Raw genomic sequence first — 26,403 nt, forward strand, 5'->3', positions numbered from 1 at the left:
AGGTTGTCTTTCTCAAGCCAACCTAATACATGCATGCTGATTAGCCAGAAAACCACATGCATGTTTAAAAGGCTCTGGATAATTATCTCAGATCACTTCAAAAAGGTTATTTTTCACACTCTTCAGCTTTTCAGCACCTGCAGACGAATCTAAATGGACAAAGACGTTTGGCATTTGTTGAGTGCCATAATTGCAGCGATTGACATTGGCCTCTCTCCAGGGGATTTCAATCTTTTTGAGCATAAAGCGCTGGCAAGCTCACGCGTGTGTGAGTGTGCATGAGCAGAAAGGCTTGTGAACACAAAGGGAACGCTGCAGGAACAGCAGGCAGGCGAGAGCTGGCCGTCACGGGCTGCTGAAGACACACAGAACATGGCTCTGATCGCGGCGAGAGGCTTTCTGAGAGAACCACGCTTAGATCGTGCCAAAACCATTCAGATGTTTTCCAAAAAACCAGGACAGGTCAAATCACATTCAATGCATCTCCTGTGGACAGCATGTGATTTTATCCATTAAAAATTATTTGCATTGGAAAAAGTGGGATATCTGAGAAGGATGAAGGTCAAGCTTCTCTAAAGTGGCTTTCATTCATTCCTGTAGCTCAAAATGTAGAGCATGTGGCTAGTAACAATGTGGGTCATGGGTTCGCTTCTCAGGGTTGCATGAGCTTTTAAAATGTTTGCATTGAATGCAATACAAGTCGTATTTGGACAAAGAATCTGCCAAATGTGTAAATGTAAAACTGTATTTAATTAACCATATTGTGTCTCATGAAGGTTTCATAAAATTCCCTATAACAGCAGCAAAAAACAATGATTGAATAGCTTGTGCGACCTTGCTGATGCTAGCTGAAAAGATAAGTTGTTTCAGTGGCCGCCCAAGTTAATTACATTTTGATAAAAGATTAAAAAGACAGACTTTCTTTTATTTAAAATAATGCAGACCGATAAATCAAGAAAATTAAGACCAGAAATATGTTAAAGGTCCCGTTCTTCGTGATCCCATGTTTCAAACTTTAGTTAGTGTGTAATGTTGTTGTAAGAGTATAAATAATATCTGTAAAATTATAAAGCTCAAAGTTCAATGCCAAGCGAGATATTTTATTTAACACAATTCGCCTACAAAAAACGACCCGTTTGGAAAAAAAGCATGAAAAATGGGACCTTTAAAAATAAAATCCTAATATTTACTACTAATTTGTTTGTTTGCCTCTTTAAGAAGAATCGCTTTATGTATTCCCCAATTTTAAGTCGCTTTGGAAAACAGCGTCTAAAAACACAAAAAAACAAAAGCATTTTCATTATATTCAAACTTAAAATCACGCTTTTATTTTGGCAGGTTGCCGTCAAGTAAATATACAGGCTTCCAGATTTAGCGCTGCTTATTAAAGAGCGTCAGTGGATAAATGTCACAGTTTTGTATTGTGCTTTGAAACGTCATGGCATAGCCTAGATTTATGCTGAAAATAAAACTTACACAGTACAGTTTGTGATCTAAAATGGTAATTGTGCATTAACAGCTGTCAACCATGTCAGTACGCACATGCTCTGTCAGAACATATTTATATTACGCATTTTTTTATTTTGGTCGCGCATGCGGACCACTTATGTGCACCCCTGTAAATATATATATATATACACACACACAGACACACAAACATGATTTAATATTTACAATAAATGTTATTGTAAATAGTATATATATTCATATTAAATATGCGTTAATATATATTTATGTTCATATACTCACACACACACATATATAATTTCAATATTTTTAATAAAATTATTAAAATTAGCTATAAATTAAATGTGTATGAATATGTATATATTAAGTACATACATACATTAATGCTGTGCACTGTTGAATTATGCAAAATAGTACATGTAATGCATTAAGTAAATACTTTGTTGTAATTTAAGGAATTCCAGTTCATACTTAAGGACTGATTTAAAGAGCGTGCAAAAATATAATAAGTACATCATCACGCTGTGAGAACAGAGAGCTTCGATCTTTCGCAGGCGTTATTCAAGTCTCGTTACAGAGGCACAGCCTTCAGCAAGTCAATTACACGAGTGCAAATAACAAGCGGCTTCACCTCAGGGAAAGAGTGATTTTTAGACACTTCCTGTTGGAGAACTGCAGGCTGGCACAGGTGTTAATATGACAGGCAGAACAAAGCGACGCCGGGACCTGTGATTGAGTCTCACGGGACACACAGACTAAATTAATCTGAGCACACCCTGCCAGCATCTCCTCTGTGGATCCTTTCCAGGTTTCCCAAAGAGCCTTGTGCGTGTGCGGCAAAACGAGGAGAGCAGGAGACGAGCCGACCGAGTGCAGAGGGGGTTTATGGGGGTCTGTGTTTAGGAAATGCAATTCGGAGAGAATTTGTAGCTGTCATTAAGCAGTAAAAGGAGGCGAGACGGGTTCACATGAGCGCGGCGCTGACAGCACTCCGAGGCGTTTTTAAACAAGGGCTCTGCTATGGGTGATATACTTTTATAGCGCTCGGAGAAAGCCAGGAACACGGTTTCATCTGCGGGGAGTGCTGGAGTTCAGTCGACGGGCGAGAAACAAGAGCAGACATTTCCACAGTCATATTCCTGTCACTGCTTCTGAGACAGGATTTACAGGCCTAGAGCACAGAGTCAGATGAGCTGGATGGGAAACACACACACACACACACACGTTTTTAAATCGACACACCTGCACAAAGACCTGAAACAAAAGCTGAGCGGCATACTGAACATCCACTAACTGCTCCGTGGTTTTGCTGGACATGTAAAATTAAGCAACAAACGACTCACACAACCACACAACAAACCCTGCCCAATTGTTTCTCAAAACTAGCCTAAAACAAGCCCAATCGTGGGGTTGCTTAAACCCACAGACATTAAAAACAAGATGAGGCAATAGTGTTAAGTAGCCCAAATCCATGGGAAAACAACTGACTTCTGGCAACATATGCATATATAAGGAAGATTACAGCTGCAGTCAGTAACTTTTGACGCTCTAGCGGTTAATAAACAGAACTGCTTGCGTCTTGCGGAAGAACATCGTAGCCGGAACTACTTCTCTCTGTTTATGTCTATGAAGAATCACAAAGGTACTGGGTTACTCCGCCGCGGTGCCCCCGAAGCAATCTAAAATAGTCCGAATATAAACACTTATTATAGGTGTACCCTAGTGATTCAGGACAAGCTAAAAACACGGTTTGGAAAATGGATTCATGGTGTACTCGCTTATTATATACATTTTCCTACACTTTGAACACAAACAAAGTTACGGACCGCAGCTCTGATTGGTTGTTTCTTAACAGGAGTGATGTATTTCTGCAAATGGCAATAGGACACTGGGAGGAGCCAGAGGAGCTTGATTTTTTCACAGATTATCTGTCTCATATTCTACTGTCAGGACATAATGACAGGTTTAACAAATATGTAAAAAATATATTTTTTACAAAAGTTACCTACTGCAGCTTTAAACCACTGTTCAGAAAATGTATTGATTCACAAAAAAAAAAAAAAAAAGTTGTGACTGGGGGATTTAGGCTCTTTAAATCTGGCAACCGCAACAATGAAAGCTTGTTTCAGGCTTGTTACCAATGCATTTAGATTAAATTTATGCATTTAGCTGACACTTTTATCCAAAGCAACTTACAATGCATTTATGCTATACATTTTAATTTTTTATTATCAGTATGTCAGTATGTGTTACCTGGGAATTGAACCCACAACCTTTAGCGCTGCTAATACAAAAGGCCGCAGGAACATTGCAAAATGCAAACATGATTAAAGTATGATTTATTATTAGGCATTTCACTCAGCAATGGCGTATTAAATTGACCAAAAGTGACAGTAAAGACTTTTATAATGTTTCAAAAGATTTATATTTAAAACAAATGCTGCCTTTTTTTTTTAAATATATAAAATAATCTGTAATAAATGTATCACAGTTTCCACAAAAAATATTTGGCAGCACAACTGTTTTGAACATTGATGATAATCAGAAATGTTTCTTGAGCAGTAAATCATCATATTTTCATGATTTCTGATCACGTGACACATTTCCTGTATTTCTGATTAAATAAATGTAGCTTTGGTCAACAGACGAGACTTCATTCAAAAAACACTGCACCGTCTCCAAACTTCAAGGATCAGGATTTGAAGGATCAAAAATACAATTAGTTCTTGCTCAGCCCATCCCTGAAAACGGTCTTGAACACACACACACACACACACACACACACACACACACACACACATTAGGATGGATGAGACACAAGCTGCAGGAGTCCACATCTGTGCCCAGATCACATCCTCAACATACACACGCCAATACCTCAGAGCACACACTCTATAAAACACACACTCATACACACATAATCAGTTACACACACACACAAAAACATGTAAGTCTACCCTACAATGTTGGCTAATGAAATACAGTTACACAATGTGGAATAACTGCCCAACCTGACGATTATCATCATTAGCATCTGCCTTTAATCATCTCCATGTTAATTATCGCTGGCTGAGACCCCACAACTTACATAACCAGAGTTACGGATCTAAAAGAGCAACCAATTACCTTCTCCATTAATAAACCAAGTCACAAAACTACTAACATAATCCTTTATAATAAAAACAATAACAGCCATAATAATAATAGTAGATTATTTTAATTTAGTTTATACAATAATATCAGTGATAATAATATTTTTTGTAATTAATATGCAAAACAATACTAATCTATTAATAATAATAATAATAATATAGATTATTGTAAATGTTTTGGAATTCTGCAAATGTTGACATTCACAATGTTATTAATAAATGATAATAGATTATTTTAAAATTAATACGCAGCAACACCATCATCATCAATCATTATTATTATTATAATTATTAATTTAAATGCATACAATATTATCATATTTGGAATAAAGGTAACTGTTTCCACTCACAATGCTAATAATAAAAGCTAATAATGCTTTGCTTTAAAAATGTAATATGCAATGTCAAGATGTTTTAATGCAAATTTTGCTAAACTTTTTTTTCCCAGTGTTTTTGAATAAACTTTAGCTTAAATGTGAAATTTCAAAGGAATTCACATTTGAAGCATGTCAAGATTAGAAAACAGATTCATAATAAATAGTAAGTTGTCCAGGACCCACAAGACCTCTCTGAGTATCTGGATCAGTGTTTTAAGAAGCGAGACGAACCCAGTGGTTTTTGTTTGTGTGTTGGAGGAGCTGTGACTGCACAGACTCCAGATGAGAAAGTGTGTGTGAATCAGAGATCTGTGTAAAAGTTACACAGCGTTGGGTTTTAAAGGCGAAGATCCCACGGTGACGTTTGAGTCTGGTAGGTCTGCTCTTATCTTCACACACAGATCTGACCCCGCCGAGGAGATACTGCCAATCAACCGTGTGTGTGTGTGTGAATCTTACGTGCTTCTCTCCTTCGATCCTCTTGTCTGCGAGCTGAACGGCTTCCAGGTATTTAAAATGCAGCTCCATGAGTCTGTCGACCTGCAGAAGAGAGGGAACGAGGGCGAGCGTGTTACAAATGCACCCAAACACACCAGAGATGTGCTTTAGGACACACATTTGCATTATGTGAATGATTTTCATATTCAACCGCGGCGAACAAGACAAATGGCGGCTGTGTTATTTAAAGACAAGCAGAAGCATCCGTCATCCCCCTCCCAGCATTTCCTGTGACAATCTGAAGACGAACAGAAGTGAGGCATGGTGCCGGTGTGGCCGAAATCTTTTAGCTCCAGAAACTAGCAATAATGCAGTGCTGCTGTCAGAGTGATGAAACAGGCCCCGGCGGGACTGTGAGGGTTATTTTAGGAGTAGTGACTGCTGAGCGATAACTGCACACGTGTCCGTCCAGGTGATGTATGGAGACCCCCCACAGAGACTAAAGGAGACGTATAACACCGGACACAGAGAACGCCGCCGAGACCCTCCAAACAAAACCGGCATGAGGGAGAGAGATAGAGAGAGAGAGGGGGAGGGGGAGGGGGGGGAGAGAGAGGGAGAGAGAGAGAGAGAGAGAGAGAGAGAGAGAGAGAGAGAGAGAGAGAGAGAAAGTCAACGAGAGGAAAGAAAACGAGAGAACAAAAACCAAGGAGATGAAGAACAAAAGAAATAATAAACAAAAAAGCATTGAAACTAAACTCATTAATAAAAAGATGAATAAAAACAGGCAACAAGTTTATGAATAAAACATTAAACCAGCAAACAAAGAAAATAAAGAACAAAATGAAAAAGAAATGAAAAGAACAGAACAGACGAGAGCAAACAAAACAAAATAGCTAGGGAAAAAAAAGGAACAAGCATAAGAATAAATGATAAAAAGGGAAACAAACCAAACTGATTAAAAAATAGTCAAAACAGCAGGAGCAACACATGAAAAGAAGGAAGAATAAACAAAAAAAGAGACAAATTAAAAAAGGGAAGAACAAAAATAAACCAACAAGACCAAACAAAACAAAAAAAGGATAAAAAAGCAACAAACTGAAAAAATGAAAAATAAATGGGCAAAAGAAGAAATAGTGAAAACAAAAACAAACAAACAAACAAACAAGCAAACCAAACAGAGGGAAACGAAAACATGAAAAAAGCAACAAATAAAAAGAAATAAATGATAGATTGAAGGAATTTATAAAATAATGAAAAAACAATGAACAAAGCAAAAAAGAACAATAACCAACCAAAAAACGCATGAAAAAAAGAACAAATGAAAAAGCAAAAAAGTATGAAGAAACCAACAAAGGATAAACTTTCAAAAAGATTTCAAAGAAAAATAGAAGAAAAAAAATTAATAAATACAATAAAGCCAAAACAAAACTGAAGGAAATAAAGAACACTCGGTGAAAGAAAGGACAATAAAAGAAAAATGGAAAAAAAAAAAATAGACTATAGGATGATATGATGAATAACAGTATGAACAAACAAAAGAAAGAGAACCAACAAAAACCAACCGAAAATAACGAAATAACAAAAAATCCAACCAATGAATGAAACGAACAACAAATGTATGTCTCAACAAACTGAAAGAATTAAAGCTGCAGTCGGTAACTTTTGAGGCTCTAGCGGTTAATAAACAGAACTGCTTGCGTCTTGCGGAAGAACATCGTAGCCGGAACTACTTCTCTCTGTTTATGTCTATGAAGAATCACAAAGGTACTGGGTTACTCCGCCGCGGTACCCCCGAAGCAATCTAAAATAGTCCGAATATAAACACTTATTATAGGTGCACCCTAGTGATTCAGGACAAGCCAAAAACACGGTTTGGAAAATGGATTCATGGTGTACTCGCTTATTATACACATTTTTCTACATTTTGAACACAAACAAAGTTACGGGCCGCAGCTATGATTGGTTGTTTTTTACCGGGAGCGACGGAGTTTCTGCAAATGGCAATAGGACACTGGGAGGAGCCAGAGGAGCTTGATTTATTCACAGATTATCTGTCTCATATTCTACTGTCAGGACATAATGACAGGTTTAACAAAAATGTAAAAAATATATTTTTACAAAAGTTACCTACAGCAGCTTTAATAAACAAGAGTATACAAAAATAAATAAATGAATAAAAGAGAAAAAAAAAACAGAAATAAACAACATATCTAGCAAAAAAGCAAAAAACGAAAGCATCAAAAAAGAAAGCGAAAGGAAAAGACGATGGTGACAGAAGTTTCAATTGCGGTTCTGAATGTATCTAAAATGTTACAATCATAACAACACTTCTATTGAACTGGTGAGACAGCAGCACAGCATTAAACCCATCTGCCAGCCAACTCTCCTCTAAAGCGCTCTTCTTTCGTCACTCCGCCGTTTATAGAAGCAGAAGATAATAAAGCCGTATGTCAGCGCTCTTATTTTTACCTTCTCGCAGTCGTTCTCGGTGAACTTGCTGAGGAGACGACTTCTCTGCTGCCCTTTGAGGTTCCTCAGCATGGAGGCGATGATGGAGCACACATGCTCTGCCAGAACAAAACAAGGCTTTAGTGTCCTGATCTAACACATTAGTGTCCTCCACTCACAGTACATCAGTTAAAGCAGCGAGCGATGAGTGGGAGCTGACGTCCTCCTGCAGGATTAATAAGTAGGTTTCAAACTTTCTCTTGTAGCTGTCAGAGTGAAAGCAATGTAAAGTTGACTAGAGAAACTATATGAGGGGCTGAGTTATGAAGACTTTTCTTTTCCTAGCACTGCTTTTGCTGTCTGGATGATTTCAATCTGGACTTGAATCACAAGGATTGTGGGTTTTATAAACTTCTGATCAGAAGAAGATGATTTGTCATGTTTTTGAAAGCAGTAGGGCTGCAAAACTATTAGTTGCGATTAATCGATTCAAAATAAAAGTTTGTTTACGTACTATATGTGTGTGTACTGTGTAAGATATGTGTATGTAAACACTTGTATATATAAATATTTTACATATAAATCTAACTTTGTTTCTTAATGTATATACACATGTATGTGTGTGTATTTATATATGCATAATAAATATAAACAGTACACACATATAGTATGTATCCATAAACTTTTATTTTGAATCGATTAATCGTGACTAATTGTTTTGGAGCGCTAGAACAAAGTCTCTTCTGTTCACCAAAGCATGATTTATTTGATTAAAATACAGTTAAATTCTGAAATATTATTGCAACACAAAATAGCCATTTTCTATTTGAATAGATATTAAAATGTAATTTATTTCTGAGATGCACAGCTGTATTTTCAGCATCATTCCTCCAGTCTTCAGTGTCACATGATCTTCAGAAATCAGGAAAATATGCTGATTTGATGCTCAAGAAATATTTCTGATCATCATCAATGTTGGAAACAGTCGTGCTGCTTCATATTCTTCAAATACTTTTTTTTTTAATTATAGAAAGCACCCACAGAGCCAAAAGTTATAATTAACGTAAAGACATAAAAGGAGAACTGGCGAGCGAGTCTGTGATAACTGCTGCAAATGGAAATACCAGACTGCACTAAAAGCTTTAATTGATGTGGAGTGAAGTATATGAAAGTCTTCACACTGCTGTCGCTTATAAAAACACTAATGCTGAGCCAAACGACATGCAACAAGACATCAGACGCGCTATAAATCTGATCTGACGGCTCGTTTGACTCTACAGTAAGAAAGAGTCCATCACACGAGACTCAGGGACTGCCACAGGAAGAGCTCATCCTTTTCCTAAAATTAAAATTGGTTTAAAATGTGCTCGATCTCAGGCAATACGAGATGTAGAGGAGTTTGTTTCTTCATCAGATTTGGAGAAATGTAGCATTGCATCACTTGCTCACCAATGGATGTGAATGGGTGCCGTCAGAACAAGAGCTGATAAAAACATCACACTAAACTCCAGTCCATCAGTCAACGTCTTGAGAAGAGGAAAGCTGTGTGTTTGTAAGAAACAAATCCATCAAATAAGTTTTTTTTTTTTTACTTCAAACGGTTGCTTCAGTCTAAAATATGAGTTTCAGAGCCGTTTTTGCATCTGTGCAGATTTCTCTCCTGATTCAGACTAAATTCTTTGTTTCACTAGAAATAGTAAATTTAATGGATATTTTACGGAGAAGCAACATTTTTAAGTTGAAAACATCTTTGGTCTTCTCCAGATGTTAAGTGATGGACTGGAGTTTAGTGTGGATTAATGTGATGTTTTTACCAGCTTTCATTCTGACGGCACCCATTCACATCCATTGGTGAGCAAGTGATGCAATGCTACACGTCTCCAAATCTGATGAAGAAACAACATCATATACATCTCGGATGACCGGAGAGTGAATAATAATTTAGGAAATGTACATTTTTGGTTTAACTATTCGTTTAACACCAACGCCCTTCTACGTCGACTGCACCAAACAACTTTTAACGTCTTCTATAACAGCGCGTCCATGAAAGCCGTTCTCCATCAGGTTAAAAATCAATATGTAAACACTATCTCGCACAACCTGTAATCAGACGGCCTTGATAAAACTATTTAATTTGGCCTCGGTCTTCTTCGTCTGCACTGAATACAGATGAGTTTAAACATCAATCCGCATGCATCTCTTACACAACACATTACGCATCCTACTGCCGCGGGGCACACATTAATCACAGACATGAGAGGAAGCGCTCGGTCAGCACCGTGATGTCACGCTCCTCCAGACGGCCACCAGCAGCGAGGGACGTTATTAGCAGCAGAATAAAGTGTGTGGGGAGAGGAACACAGCCACGGGGAGCGGATGAGAGGAGAGGGGTGCAGGCTAGAGGTCTGAGATAAGTGTGTTATCTCACAGCTCTGCTGCAGGAAAGCTTCTGTCATCATTACACACAGGAAACGGGACTACATCACTGCGGGTCGCCGTGGCAACAGGGAGGAAGGCCATTGGCTGGCGGGGCGTGAATGCAGTGGGGTGTCCAGTAGGGGGCGCTACTCTATATGGGACGAACACTTGATAACCGAAGGCTAAATGATAAAAGAAAGAATGAGGAAAAGCTTAATTTGACCATTTTTAGCTCATATAGTGTGATATGTCATTTGAGAGTCATTAGCATTTTCATAATTACACATAAATACACTGTAATCTTCTATCATCTGTAATAACACATTTATAATGAGTACATGTTAAAAGGAATTATATATAAATAACTAAATTTAAAAAGAAACATTTAAATATTAATTTATAAATTATAATTAATAAAATGTATAGCAATACAAATATATGCTTATTAAAGTGCATATATATATATATTAAAATGGAAATTAATGTAAAAATGATTTAAACAAATTATACAAAAATAGTATCAAAAATACTATTAAAACTATAATTGAAAAATATAATTTATAAATTATAGAAAAAAATAATTAATTTTTTTTTAATTACATACATAATTATATACAAGGAAATATTACTATATCATAATTTATAAATTATAATGAATAAAAACATTATACACATATGCAATTAATAAATAAAGATGTTTATAATAAAATATATTTTTAAAATATAATTGTAAAATGTATGACTGAAAATGTATATATGATAAATAAAAAATATATTTAAAAACTGATAAATTTATTTATAAGTTATATAAAATTCAGAAAATATTTTATAATTTTTTTTATCAAAATACATTATACATTATAGCTGTTGTATGCCTTCAGATGATGTCAAATATACGGCACGAGTCAAAAGGACTGCTTTCACTGTGCTCTAAAATAGTGTTTGTTTTCTTAGAGCTTGAAAAACTTAATGCTTGCTCAAAGAAAAAAAGAAAGTCAACAACATGAGCATGAATAAATGACAATGTTGGGCATACATTGCCATTAAAATACAGCCAGGGACAAAAATAAAAATTATCTCAAAGGCCCAGCAGAAAATATTCCTCAGGTATTTACATTTGCATTATTTACGAAATACCAGATAAAGAAAAACTTGATCCAAAAGCCTTTTCAGCAACTGATTTACATAAGCATATGTTCTTCTGCATAGAGAGACAAGACAAAGGTTTTTTATTACAGTTGAAGAAAATCCCAGGAAACAAAGCGGATTATCACATTATCATGGTACGAATCTGCAGCAAAAGAACTGCTAATTCTCAATAATGAATCCATTAGTGAAAGCGCTGAGGACGTCCTAACAATGATCTGAGACGGGAGAATTAGCAGAGCTCTGGAGATCAGCGCAATTACACCACGCTCTTGATCTAATATAGCACAGCGACTCAAGCACTTCCCGCGATTATTACGTGTCCGGTAGAGATTAAAACGCAGTTAAAAGACATTCATTAGAAATAAATGAAGTGCTGCTTCAACCTCTTCGTCATCAGTTCGGTTCACATTCGGCCGATTCTGAGTCGCGCTGAGACGTCGAAGCTAATGGGTTTGTCTCAAACGTTGTTTTACAACTCTCCAAAGATTATTCATTTAGTCTAACAGAGCTCACAAACCCCGAGAAAGAGCCAGGAATTTCATTTAGCTTAACTATGGGCTAAAATAACCAAAGAAAGAAAGAAATAATCGTATAAAATTGACACATCTGTGAACTGTTTAACTAAAATTAAAATATAAAAACTCATTCAAAATACTAATAAAACTTTTTTTTATGTTAACTGAAAACAAATTATTTCAATTAGTTGCATTTTTTTAAATGAACAACATTTCTATGAAATTTCAATTTTCATTTTTATTAATTTTTTTTGTTTAACTTGATTTGCGCTAATTATGAAGATTAAACTGAAATAATTTATAAAAGCCATATAGATATTTTAGAGAGAAAAAAAAAAACTAATATAAAATTGCAAACACAACCAATAACTAATAACAAAAACAAATGAAAATGAAAATACAAAATTAAAAACTTCAGCTATTAACAAAACTACATGTCAATGATATTAAAATAACTACTGGAAATTATCCACAAAAAAAAAAAACTTAAAAATGATTTAAAATATTAAAAAAATAAACTTACTTTTCTTTCAGCTAGCTGTCAATGCAACATTTTAATTTTAATTTACTTTAATGTGATGTTCCAAAAAAAAAAAAAAAAAAAAAAAAATGAAATACATTTTTTTAAATATACAGAAAAAATGACAGGTAAAAAAAAAAAATAATAATAATAATAATAATTTATATATATATATATATATATATATATATATATATATATATATATATATATATATATATATATATATATATATATATATATATATATATATACAAAATAAAAAAACACCAAATTACTCAAATTTAAACTAAAATTAAAATGGAAATGAAAACATATATAGGTTAATAAAAAAAAATTAACAAGATACTAAAATTACACTAGTCAGAATTAGTTGTCCCTCTTTTAGTCTCATCTTAATTCTGCTGTATCCTGAGGATGTTCATCTTCACCGGCCCGAGGCTGCTGTGACCCTCTTCCCTGCGGCTAAAACGAACCCAAACCCTCGAGGTATTTCAGAGCATTTCCCTGAGTCTCAACCAGACACACACACACACACACACACACCTCTCTCTATCTCTGGAGAAAACGGCCAAGCTGCATTCAAGACGTTTATAACGGAGGAAGCTTAAATTGGCTGATGGCGAGTTCAACTTACTTCACTCTTAACACATCATTAGCAAAAACGTTCTGTGAACGTTGTGTGAAAGCGTCTCTTTCTCTTCGTGTCTGTCAGGATTGTTTACCCGTCGACGGTTGTTTCTCTTTTCTACACAAAGCAGGACGCCGTTCATTTGTTTGGTGATTAACGCTGCAGAAGTTTACTTTTTTGTTGCTCTTCCCACTTCTTTTAAACTATCATCCGTCAATAAAAGCCTTGCACACACTGCAGAGTGGCAGAAGACATTATTCCTCCTCTCTAAATCCTTCCGGTCTGTTTGCAAACACAAAGAGTGTTTTCTAATCAGCTAATTACGAATGCTAATGCGAGCCGAGCACATTTCAGAGGGTGTTTTATGGAGATCAGTCTGAACTTTTTCGATCGGCCGTAAAAGCTTAGCCGTTTAATTACTCAAACTCTCAGTCGTCAAAGCTGCTAATTAATTAAGCGCTGCGTCTTCATAAACAACTTTTGTCGTCAAGAAATAAGAAGCTAACAGCTGATTGATGCCGGAGTAATCTACACCCAACACACTGACAACGGCATAATACCATGTGTGCTCCAACACAACAAACTATTACAAATGTGTCAAGTGTTTTATTATGAAGGAGAAACGGTTACTGTTGAAGACGAATTAGCTAAGTCACAGCACATGCAAATATATATTTGTATTTTATAAATGTATTCAGGATCCTAAATACCATAACAGATCCTAAAAATAAGCAAAGTGCAATTTACTAAATAAATAAACAAATAAACATCTACACAAATACTAGCATGATTAATAGGCTACTGCAGTTTGGGGAATATATCATGTAAAAATATATATATTTTTTTTGTTTACATTAAAGTAAAAAATATTGATATGCAATAATGGTTAACTGGTCCTAAAAACAGGGTTCATGTTCCTCAAAAACAATGTGCAATTAAAAGAAAAAAAAAAGAAAATGTGTGCAAATTTAGCTATAGGAAAATCAACTATCCGAGGATGCAAAAAAACTCTAAATACTGAGAAAATCATCTTTAAAGATGTTCAAATGAAGTTCTTAGCAATGCATTTTACTAATCAAAAATTAAATTTAGATATATTTATGGTTGGAAATTTACAAAATAACTTCATGGACATGATCTTTACTTATAAAAAACGTATAAAAGTAAAATAATAAACGATAAATTTGACCTATACAATGTATTTTTGGCTGTTGCTACAAATAAAAAACAAAATTTATAAAAGCCGTATAGACATTTTGGAGAGAAAAAAACTAATATAAAATTGCAAACACAACAAATAATTAATAACAAAAACTAAAACGAAAATACAAAAATAAAAACTTCAGTTATTAATAAAACTACATGTCAATGGTATTAAAATAACTACTGGAAATTATCCACAAAAAAAACAACAACTTAAAAATGATTTAAAATATTTAAAAAATAAACGTATTTTTTTCAGCTAGCTGTCAACGCAACATTTTTAATTTTCATTTACTTTAGTGTGATGTATCAAAAAATGTTTTTTTTTAAATGAAAAAAATTTTTTTTAATACAGAAAAAAGGAAAGGTAAAAAAAATAAAACTATATATATATATATATATATATATATATATATATATATATATATATATATATATATATATATATATATGTATGTATGTATGTATGTATGTATGTATGTATGTATATATATATATATATATATATATATATATATATATGTATGTATGTATGTATATATGTATATATATATATATATATATATATATATATATATATATATATATATATATATATATATATATATATATATATAATAAGAAAATAGGAAAAAAAAAAACCACCAAATTACTAAAATTAAAATGGAAATGAAAAAATATAAAGGTTAAAAAAAATTTTTTTAAAAAGCATAGTCCCAAAATTGCACTTTTTCTTTGTTTTGAAGCCACACATTAATGTTTGCATGTAAACGAAACCCGTTAGGACCTTTAACTGTTTTTGTGTGACAATGAAGCATTAAATTACATTTGCAAATAAACTAAAAGTAATAGAAGTAAATAAATAAGTAAATATTATTAAATTATTAGCATTAAAGAAAATGATACTTATGGTCTACTATGTATAATATAAGTGTTTCAGTAATTTTACTTATTAGTCTTCAATCCTCCTTTTCGAAAACGTTGTTTTGAATAAAGTCATCTGCTGGATGTGGAAATTAAGATGCAGTTTTATAATACTGCATAAATACTTTCCTGTTTGCTTTCAAACTAAACCCTGAATAAGATCCACTTTAAGCTTGATTTCAGACATGTCTCTTTCCACACCGTCCAAACACATCTTACACATGCAGATCCATCAAACACATCTTCCTCCAGTGTGTAAGTGTCTGAAATAATAGCATCCCCCATCTCTCTCTCTCTCTCGGTCTCTAATAAGCATTAAAAACTGTGTGAGGAGCTTATTGGTATCGCAGAAGCAAAACAATAAGAGCAGCAGCCGCAGAGCTCTACTCCCCGAGGAATAAACCGCCGGCTGAACTGTAAATAATAGCCCACAAAAAGATATTACTGTGAACTCGCCGTCATATTACAAACGCCCCTGTGTGTGTGTGTGTGTGTGTGTGTGTGTGTGCGCTCGCAGCTAATTGAGCAGCTCCGCCACACTAAATCCATTTTAAGAGAATAAAGCTGGTGGGAAATAATACTGAACTGAGAAAGAGGCATCTCAGGACTCTGGTTTCTACAAACCTTCATGCTCCTTGTCCGATACTCCCACTTTCTTCATCTTCTTGGGCGTCTTCATGAACAGAGGGAATATGGTGCGCAGGCCCAGGATGTCCACAAACTTGTGACAGTTATCTGACCCCTCTGGACCGATCACCCCGTAGTCCAGGACCTTCAGAGCGCTGACTCGAGACATCTTCTTCTCCCTGAACACACACACACAGTGATACATGCATCATTAGCACAAAGAGCCACTGAAGGGACATTGTTTGCAATTTTAAGAAATAAGAGCAGTACTTATTCGGCACAGAAATTAGAAAAAAAAAACTTAAATTGTATAATATTTTAACAATATTATGCTTTACAAAGAAAATAAATAAATAAATTACTTTAATAAATATAACAATTATATACAACATTTTACATTTATATATTTATATAATCAGGGTTTATACAGAGATTCTTAAATTGAATTTACTACCTTTTTACCACCTATTTTACTACCATCACAATATTTTTACTATCAACACGGCTTCAAACTTCAACTGTAGCAGTGTTAAGTGTTAAGTAAAGTGATAAGTAAAGACATGAAATACCCTTCCAAAATGAATTAATAACATATTTAATCACAATTCAATGAGGCAATTATAACTTAATTTCAACACTGGGAGGGAGAGATAGAAAACCAGAGAGAGCGAGAAAGAGAAAGTCAGGAGAAGTTCTGTAGGTGTATGTGAGTGTGTGTTAGGGTGAGTGAGTGAGAAACATTCAAGTAAGAGGGAACTCTACCATAGGACTTTGATTAATCAAGATATCACAACAGGCCTTGGTCCATAGGATTTACTCAATATGTCAAAGAGTAACAATTACATAAAAATTAGAAGACAGACTAGACCTTTAGAATGAACAGCTACACAATGTGTAATAATAAGTGCAATTGTACACTATAATAACAGTATTTCATTAATAAACAAATAACTTCAAAACTGGACACAAGCCAAGCACTGTCCAACACAGAGAGAGAGAGAATCAAACAGAAACACAAAGCCTTTCTTTGACACGAATTTCGTTTTGTATTAATTTTATCTTAATTTTAATCCATGTTTCATTATTTTGCATAATCACAACACATTCAGACATGAACCGAAACTCAGCGTATAGGTAGCCTAGGCTACTCGCCTCACAGACCTAAACAGATTAGAAATATCCTATATCTATTATCTACAGAAAGGTTGAAATTTATACTTTTAAACAGAACCAATCAAAACTAAATAAAAGTAGGCTAGGCAGTGGTGGACTGGGACAGTAAATCAGGGAATCTGACTCCACCCCAGGACACCTCTGTTGCTGCAGTCACCGCCCAATTCATGTGTCCACCAGACTGATAAACTCTTTGGCTCTTTCAGTTGTTTGAATTGGGTTATACTTAAAAAATAAATCAAAATCCTTAGACTGTGGACAGGCAAAATAATCAAATCAAGTATCAAGGCATTCACTGTCTCTATCATCTTTCCCTGAATCGCCCTCTCTCTCACTCTGCACACTGAGTTTCTCTGCAATATCAAATAAGCACTTTCAATAATCTATATTAATTATGCAGCCATCAATTGTATGTCCCAATGATCACAGTCCTACTACCGATGACCTTATAAATCATAAAAGCACATATTTTTCTATTATTATGTAAATATTAGGGTGGAACAGTTCAACTTTTTCACAGTTCGGATTGTTTCACGGTTTTAAGAGTCACGGTTTCGGTATAGTTGTATATGCTATGTTTATGGAAAAACTATACTTTCAAAAAATATATATTATCATATTATTAAGAATATTCTAAATACAAGCAACAGCACAAATAAATACAATAGAGTAAAGATACAAATAAAATAAACTGACTTTCAGGTTTTTTTTTAGGTAGGTCTTGCATTAGTTTTTAGGTACAGAATTTAAAGTAATCAAATGTAAAACAGCATTGGATTTAGGACTATAAATTAAAGATTATTCTTCAAGTAAAAAAAGCTTTTTAATCAAGAGCAGTGAGTGATTTCTCGGTTGTTGCTGTTCGATTAATATAAAGACTGTCACTTTAAGAGAATGCACTGATACAGTGTTAGTATAAGTATTGAACAAGAGTGAATGATTTGCTCTAGATTCGCAGGAGATTTTAACTAATTTCCAGGCATCATAACATTACAAAAGGAAATTGTAATATCTTTTTATTACTATTTGGTATGATGAACATTCACCCGCCAGTGTGGCGGATAGCCTTTTGAGATTAAGCCTGTTTCAAACCAGACGCCGAAGCGACGCGGAACGGAAAATCACGCGCGGTCCGCTGCCTGCCTGTTCAAACCTGTGATCGCATTTGTCACTCGCGGTATTTTAATTTGAAAATTGCTTATATTTTTGACAATTGACCGGATTGTCTCGTGTTTCTTGGTGTTCCTTCCGGGATTGACGCGGATCGCTCGCGCCTCGCGCAAAAAAAAGACGAGACGCCGAAACTGGCGCTTCACTGTCGCCAAACGGAAAATCTAACCGCACTTGGCGCTTGTTAATTTCGGACCCTGGCTGCAGGCCAATAAAAACTGGACTGCGGGCTGCGGTTTGGACACCCATGATATAGACCCAGTTAGATGGGGCTTCGAAAATTTACTACCTCGTCAGATGACGTTTACTACTTTTTACTGGCCTTAATTTGTCATCATTTAATTTACTGCCTTTTACTACCTTTTACAACCCCGCGGAAACCCTGATACTATTGATTAATATATATATATATATATATATATATATATACATATATATATACACACACACACACACACACACACACACACACACACACACACACACACACATATATATATATATATATATATATATATATATATATATATACACTAATATTAATTAGATTTAATAATATTTACAAGATAAATATTTTTTAAACATGTCCATTAATGCACTTTGAACAGAAAACAATACATATAAATAAAATAAAATGTGTGTGTGTGTGTGTATATATATATATATATATATATATATATATATATATATATATATATATATTAGTGCTGTCAATCGATTAAAAAAATTAACTAATTAATCGCACAATTTTTTTAAATTAATCGCGATTAATCGCAATTAAAAGACTGAAACTTTTTGGATATGTAAATGTAAAATGTAAATAATTAATGTAAACTCAAAGAAACTATTTAAATTCAAAATATGATTGTTTATTGGAATTTTTGTTTAACTTGTAACACAGATTTTCTCATGTAAACAACATACCTGCAATAAACCATCAATATCCTCCAAATTAACTGTTGGCTTGAAAGCCATATTTATTACACAAATAAAAACACAGGCATGTAAGTGCCATTTGAATTTCAAAACAATCAATGCCAATAAAAAACAAAAATGATTTCCATGTTAAATTCTAAGTGGACTGCAAAAAAATTCCAAAGTATAGTCATTGCCAGTGCTTTAAGTGGGCCTGTACGCACAGGTACTCAGTACAGCCACTTCCAAATATAGCTCTTGAGCGTACCGCCACCTCTCCGTGCGCCCAGAACGTGCTTGTAGCGTACCGGTACGCTCATTTGGACATCTGTTTTAATAGAGGTTTTAATCTTTTACCTGCACTGCCGATTTTCAGAGCGCCCTTCACTTTGCAAGCTTCCTAATTCATCCCACCCAGAGCAGAAACTACATTACCCATTCACCCTTAAGTTACACAAGTGAATAGCGCATGTGTCGCTTTTCCCACTGTTAAGTGTCAACAACTCAACGTGGCCGGAGAAGGTGTGTGAAACTCGTTGTGAGTTATACTAAAGCAAAATCTTGAGTATTTATTGTCTGATAAACATTAAAAACTGTCTGCGGAGGTTGAGTCGTCCTGCAGCCCCCGCTGGCTGTACATTGGCTGCAGCATCTTTTTTCTAAGTTCTAAAAAAAAATACCGTAGACGGCAAGGCACAAATTTAAATATTCATTTATCTAATTAATCTATAGCCCATGCACAAAGACAATATGATCTTTTTGTCCCCTTTTTGTTTTAAAGCTTGATGAAGAGAGAGAGCGCAAGTTGCTGCAGCTGCGAGGAGGACAGTGATGCACGCGCACAGGAGTGATTGACAGTTCGCGGCACTGTGTACAAAAATACTCCGCTACACAATTATTTTGTTATTTTCGTTTAAGCTTATTAACGTTAGCGTTACAGAAAGGTCTGATTTACGCACTGTTACAGTCATTGTTTTTTTGTTTTTTTTTAAAACAATGACATTTGAGTTCATGATTTTAATGTTGCTGTTTCTTGTGGCAGACTAAATGAAGAGTAATGTTTCTTGTGGCAGACTGAAGAGTAATCCGGCAGAGTTTTATACTGAAACTTTCCGTCTAAAAGTCCTTCCTTGGTCTTATCCATATTTCTTTATTTCTTTGCACGTTGAACACACATAGGCCACAACTGGAAATAAAAAAAACTGCAACCGCGTTAATTGCGTTATTTTTTTTTAACGCGTTAAATATTTCAAATTAATCGAATGCGTTAACGCGCTAATTTTGACAGCACTAATATATATATATATATATATATATATATACATACACACACACACACACACACACACACACACACATATATATATATATATATATATATATATATATATATATATATATATATATATATATATATATATACACTAATATTAATTAGATTTAATAATATTTACAAGATAAATATTTTTTAAACATGTCCATTAATGCACTTTGAACAGAAAACAATACATATAAATAAAATAAAATGTGTGTATATATATATATATATATATATATATATATATATATATATATATATATATATATATACACATATATATATATATACATACATACACACACACACACACACATATATATATATATATATATATATATATATACACACTAATATTAATATATATTAATATTATATATATATATATACACTAATATTAATTAGATTTAATAATATTTAGAAGATAAATATTTTTTAAACATGGCCATTAATGCACTTTGAACAGAAAACAATACATATAAATAAAATAAAATGTGTGTGTGTATATATATATATATATATATATACACATATATATATATATACATACATACACACACACACACACACACACACACATATATATATATATATATATATATATATATATATATATATATATATATATATATATACACTAATATTAATTAGATTTAATAATATTTACAAGATAAATATTTTTTAAACATGTCCATTAATGCACTTTGAACAGAAAACAATACATATAAATAAAATAAAATGTGTGTGTGTATATATATATATATATACACATATATATATATATACATACATACACACACACACACACACACACACACACACACACATATATATATATATATATATATATATATATATATATATATATATATATATATATACACTAATATTAATTAGATTTAATAATATTTACAAGATAAATATTTTTTAAACATGTCCATTAATGCACTTTGAACAGAAAACAATACATATAAATAAAATAAAATGTGTGTGTGTATATATATATATATATATATATATATATATATATATATATATATATATATATATATATGTGTATGTGTGTGTGTATATATATATATATATATATATATATATATATACATATATATATATATATATATATATATTAGGGGTGTAACGGTTCACAAAATTCACGGTTCGGTTCGGTTCAATACACTGATGTCACGGTTCGGTTCGGTACGTTTTAGATACAGCAAAAAGAAAAAATTGGCAGATAAATTTCCTTGATTTTTTTAAAAATGTTTTATTTATTAAAACTAACAAAGTATGTGTTTTTTTACATTGAACAATGATGGAGCTATTCTTTACCCATCTTCTATGGTGTTTTCTTAGCAGCATACTGTATAAAACAAAAATAGCTCCTTATAAATTTTTTTTTAAAAATTAAATGTAATATTGTTGTAGTGGTTATGAACAAATACAAAGATGTAACTCTTTTTATATGGAACTCTATAACTCTTTATATTTAGTGTGTTTTTACTCAATTGGTTCTCTATTTGGGCTTATGTTTTTTGGAACAAAGCAGGAATTACGGTCTGTCTGAAATGGGCTCGTGAAGGAATATTGTAATGGGGCTCAATTACATTAAGCATGTTCTTAAAACCTGCGTTTTCCACTACAGAGTAAGGTCTCATATCCGCGGCTATAACGTAAATGCACCATTCGCTGCGGTGATGTCCGTATACGGAGCCCGGGACGTCACCTGTAGGAGAAAAAAAGCAATCCGTGGCGACGGTTTTGCAATCCGTCCCCTCAGTTTATAAACCGTACTCACGAATTCATAAACTGTTCACTGGATTTAACAAATCGTGCCCACGGATTAACAAACCGTGCCCACGAATTTCCAATCCGTGCACTTAGATTTTGTAAACCGTACCCTCGGTTTTTGAATCCGTACCCACGAATTCATAATCCGTGCGCACGCTTTCGCAATCCGTTCCCTCGGATTTGTAAACCGTACTCACGGATTCATGCAGCAAACTCCTACGTGTTAACATACAGTTTTATTGAATATTATTATGTGGAATAGGTTTACAGCAAAGTGTCTTAAGTGATTCTCTATCAAGTGTAGTACGAGGTGGAATACAAAGATTTAATAAGAAAGATGCGCATTAAAATCTTGTTCAATTGCTGATAATCTATAATAGCACTTGATTATTATTGTGCAATAAACCTGGCATTGTGACTGACTCTGAAGTAATTTTTTCCTCTTTTGTAAGTTATTTGGATAAAAGATTCTTATGCATAACCTGTTTAATAATATATAATAATGATACAAATAAAAATAAAGTTATTTTTTATAATTTTAATTTGTAGGCTAAATAAATGAGTACAAGACAGTAAAAATATTTGTCATAAAATAATTTGTGAATTGCTTTATTTTTAAATAACCTTTGGACAGTTTTGGAAATGCTTGTGTACAATTCTTTCTTAACATGAAGACTTATTTTTGTGATTTTATTATACTAAGCTCCACCCACCCCACCTGCCGGAGTTAGATGCATGTTTCACTGTTAAGTGTAAAATGCGTGTCAGTTTTCAAATCCGAGGGAACGGATTGCGAAAGCGTGCGCACGGATTATGAATTCGTGGGTACGGATTCAAAAACCGAGGGTACGGTTTACACAATCTAAACGCACGGACTGGGAATTCGTGGGCACGGTTTGTTAATCCGTGGGTACGATTTGTTAAACCGAGTGAACAGTTTATTAATTCATGAGCACGGTTTATAAACTGAGGGGACGGATTGCAAAACCGTCGCCACGGATTGATGTTTTTTCTCTCCTACAGGTGACGTGCGGGGCTCCGTACCGAGCCTTCAGCGCGTACTGAGTGAGCGAGCGCCTGACTGAGTAGCCTAACATAAACATATAAGTTGGTGTTTTTTTTTCTTCGGGGGTGTCAGGGGCATTGCCTGTTACGTCGTTTGGGTTATTGGGCTACCTTGTTGAACGCATAACATTATATTTCACACACCTTTTTTATTTTCCAAATTTAATTAATTAGTCCAACGATTCAACGGTTCAATACGAATACGCGTATCGTTACACCCCTAATATATATATAGTGCTGTCAAACATTAATTGCATTCAAAATAAGATTTTGTTTACATAATATGCATGCATACTTTATTTATTATTTAACAAATAGTCTAACCCTAACAAGTAAACTATACTTGCAACAAGTATTAAGTTTTTTTTTTTTAAACCATATTATGTTTCTGAAATGAAAAAAAAAAAATTAATTAGCATGTACTAAATGAACTATGAAATGTGTTAGAAATAAACCTGCCTTGACTAAAATTAGACTTGAGAGCGAACACCTTGGACTTGGAGAAAGCCACATCAGTTTCATTTGGTTGCTCTTAAAGTCGAGCAGGATACTGTATGAATATTCTCCAGGTGTATATAAATCAAGAAACTGATCTAAACAGTATGCTGGAGTCTGAACCTCTCCTCGAGAGAGGTCTGTACAGACACAAGCTGCTCGAGGGAAATGTAGCTGTCCGTCACACTGGCACTTCCTTCATTCACCAGTCACTAACAACAGTTTATCTACGCCTCGGGGAAATATTACACATGTGAGGAGACGCAGAGAGAAATAGAGTGGTGAAGAAAGAGAGAACAGGTACAAAGATAGAAAAGATAGCTGTCAATCAGAGACGCACCTGAGCATGAGGTTCATGAGCTGAAGCCCCTCCCCCCGGAGGAAACGATCCCGATTGGCTGGAAGCATGAGGCAGGAACAGAGCGCATCAAACAGATTCTCCATCATTTCCTGTTCCTCCGGCGTGGCTGGATTGTGACGCTTAAACACCTGCGAGGAGAACAGAAAATGTCAATGGAAATAAATGAATAAAGACTTATGAGCACATTGTGCTTGTCATCATACCAAGCATTACCAATAACTTCTAAAAAATGTTAATAATAAAAAATTTAAAAATAATATTAAATAAAAATGTATACATTAATCAGAAGAAAAAAATTTTACCTATCTGTCATGAAAAATTTTTTAACAATATTTTCATAAAAATTTTAATGTATAAAAATAATTAATAAATAAATAAATAATAGAATTAAATTTATGAAGATTTTAATTGCCATTAAAATTGAACTAAAGCACTAACCTAATAATAATATTAATAAAAAATATTTAGAAATATATAAAAACTGTTAAACTGATATTCTAATGAAAACTGAAAATACAAAAATATTCAAATTCAAAATATTAATTTAAACTTTTGTTGCTTGAAAAATGTTAACTGAAATAAAAGGAAGTTATTTCAGTTAGTCACCAATTCAACAGTTTTCATTTTCATTTAGTTTAACTTGATTTACCAAAATTATGAAGATTAAACTGAAATAAAATGTAATAAAAACAACAGAGATATTAGAAAGAAAGAGAAAAAGGGAAATGATAAAAATAAAAATAAATCTTATTTGTTCAGGCCAAAACAAAATGCTCTCTTTAATTCATTCCACAGATTTAATTGAAATGATTCTCTACTAATGAATGAAACATTGTCTGGTCATGTTGTGCATCACACAAACATCATCACAGGGAAAACATCATGAAGCGGCCGTATGTTCTGGCTCATGATGATCTCTAAAGGTTTCAGACAGAGACGCTCTTACTGAGAGCTGCTGCAGGAGGACATCAATCCCATCCATTTCTCCCAACAGCTCCCTCGTTTCTGAGAGAAAGAGAGCAAAGATGATGAATGTTAGTGCAGTGTGCTAATAAAGTCAAGAGAGACGTGCATGTGATAAATCAGAAGAGCAAAAACACCACAAATAAATCAGCAGCCTTATTGAGCTTCATTACTGAAGTCATGCATCACAGCACGAGTTTGATTTTTATGCACACGACTCATAAAGGTTTATATTATAAAGGTTTTATACATTCATTTGATTACTACCATTTTTGATGATAATGAATTTGATAAATCTAAAACATTTCATAGGGTCAGGTGGCATTCCACTGATGCATCCTCTGCAGTGAATGGGTGCCGTCACAAAAAAAGTTTGGTTTTCTCCTCTCAAGCCATTAACTGATGGACTGGAGTCATGTGTGGATTATTGTGATGTTTTTATCAGCTGTTTGGACTCTCATTCTGACGGCACCCATTCACTGCAGAGCATCCATTTCTGAGACAGTGATGCAATGTTGCATTTCTCCAGATCTGATGAAGAAACATGATTATATACACATCTTGTATGGCCTGCGGATGAGTACAAATTCAGCAAATGTTCATTTCTGGGCGAAAAAAAAAAAAATTAGTTTCTCACTGAGCTTGTAATCGTTCACTAGCATTAATGTAATTCACAGGAGATCTCTTATTTGTACTCACTGTCATTGTTCTGCAGCAGGATAGCCAGTATTTCACTGCAGTACAGCTTATTGGCATCGAAAGGCATCTTGGCCTGTTTGGGAACACAACAAACACAGTTTCAATGGCTTTGGCAGCAGCGTCCCATTGGATCTGTGTGCCGTCTTCTCTATTGTCAGTGTAATTGCTGGTGTGCTGGAGTCTTCAGGGAGCATTAAGACTCGAACAGCATGACGCTCTTATTCCAGCAGCCAGCGGTAAATCTGAGGAGGAGAAAAGACTGCAGGCCTACAGCTCTTAGGAAAATCTCAAATCCAGCTCAAAAAATAAAAATGATCGAGTTAAACCCGTCAGAACGCACAGCCAACTTCAGACCAGCTGACACTGTCTGTTCACTGTGAGGAAAAATACACATCTTGTGCTTGACTTTGAACTTAAAGGTGAAGTGTGTCATTTTTCTGATGTCTATCATCTCTAAGTAAGCTACTCACAGTTAAATATAGAGTCAAATAAGTGGAATCATTAATGCACTTTTAAAATACTGAATCACTGCTGTGTTTGAGTGCTCCATCTCAACTATGTCCGACTCAACCAATGGATTA

General features: G+C 34.0%; 1 protein-coding gene across 1 annotated transcript in view; it reads right to left on the reverse strand.

Moving 5' to 3' along the window:
* Nucleotides 1–26,403, reverse strand: part of LOC113041614 (beta-catenin-like protein 1) — a 42,815-nt gene that overhangs the window by 8,187 nt on the left and 8,225 nt on the right. The window contains exons 8-13 of the mRNA XM_026200245.1: nucleotides 25,823–25,895; nucleotides 25,107–25,165; nucleotides 24,140–24,288; nucleotides 15,870–16,051; nucleotides 7,907–8,004; nucleotides 5,456–5,536 (exon numbers count right to left, since the gene is read on the reverse strand). Coding sequence (XP_026056030.1) covers nucleotides 5,456–5,536; nucleotides 7,907–8,004; nucleotides 15,870–16,051; nucleotides 24,140–24,288; nucleotides 25,107–25,165; nucleotides 25,823–25,895 — 642 coding nt within the window. The remainder of the gene's footprint in view (nucleotides 1–5,455; nucleotides 5,537–7,906; nucleotides 8,005–15,869; nucleotides 16,052–24,139; nucleotides 24,289–25,106; nucleotides 25,166–25,822; nucleotides 25,896–26,403) is intronic.

Source organism: Carassius auratus, chromosome 23 (assembly GCF_003368295.1).
Source record: "Carassius auratus strain Wakin chromosome 23, ASM336829v1, whole genome shotgun sequence".
Lineage (NCBI taxonomy): Eukaryota > Metazoa > Chordata > Actinopteri > Cypriniformes > Cyprinidae > Carassius > Carassius auratus.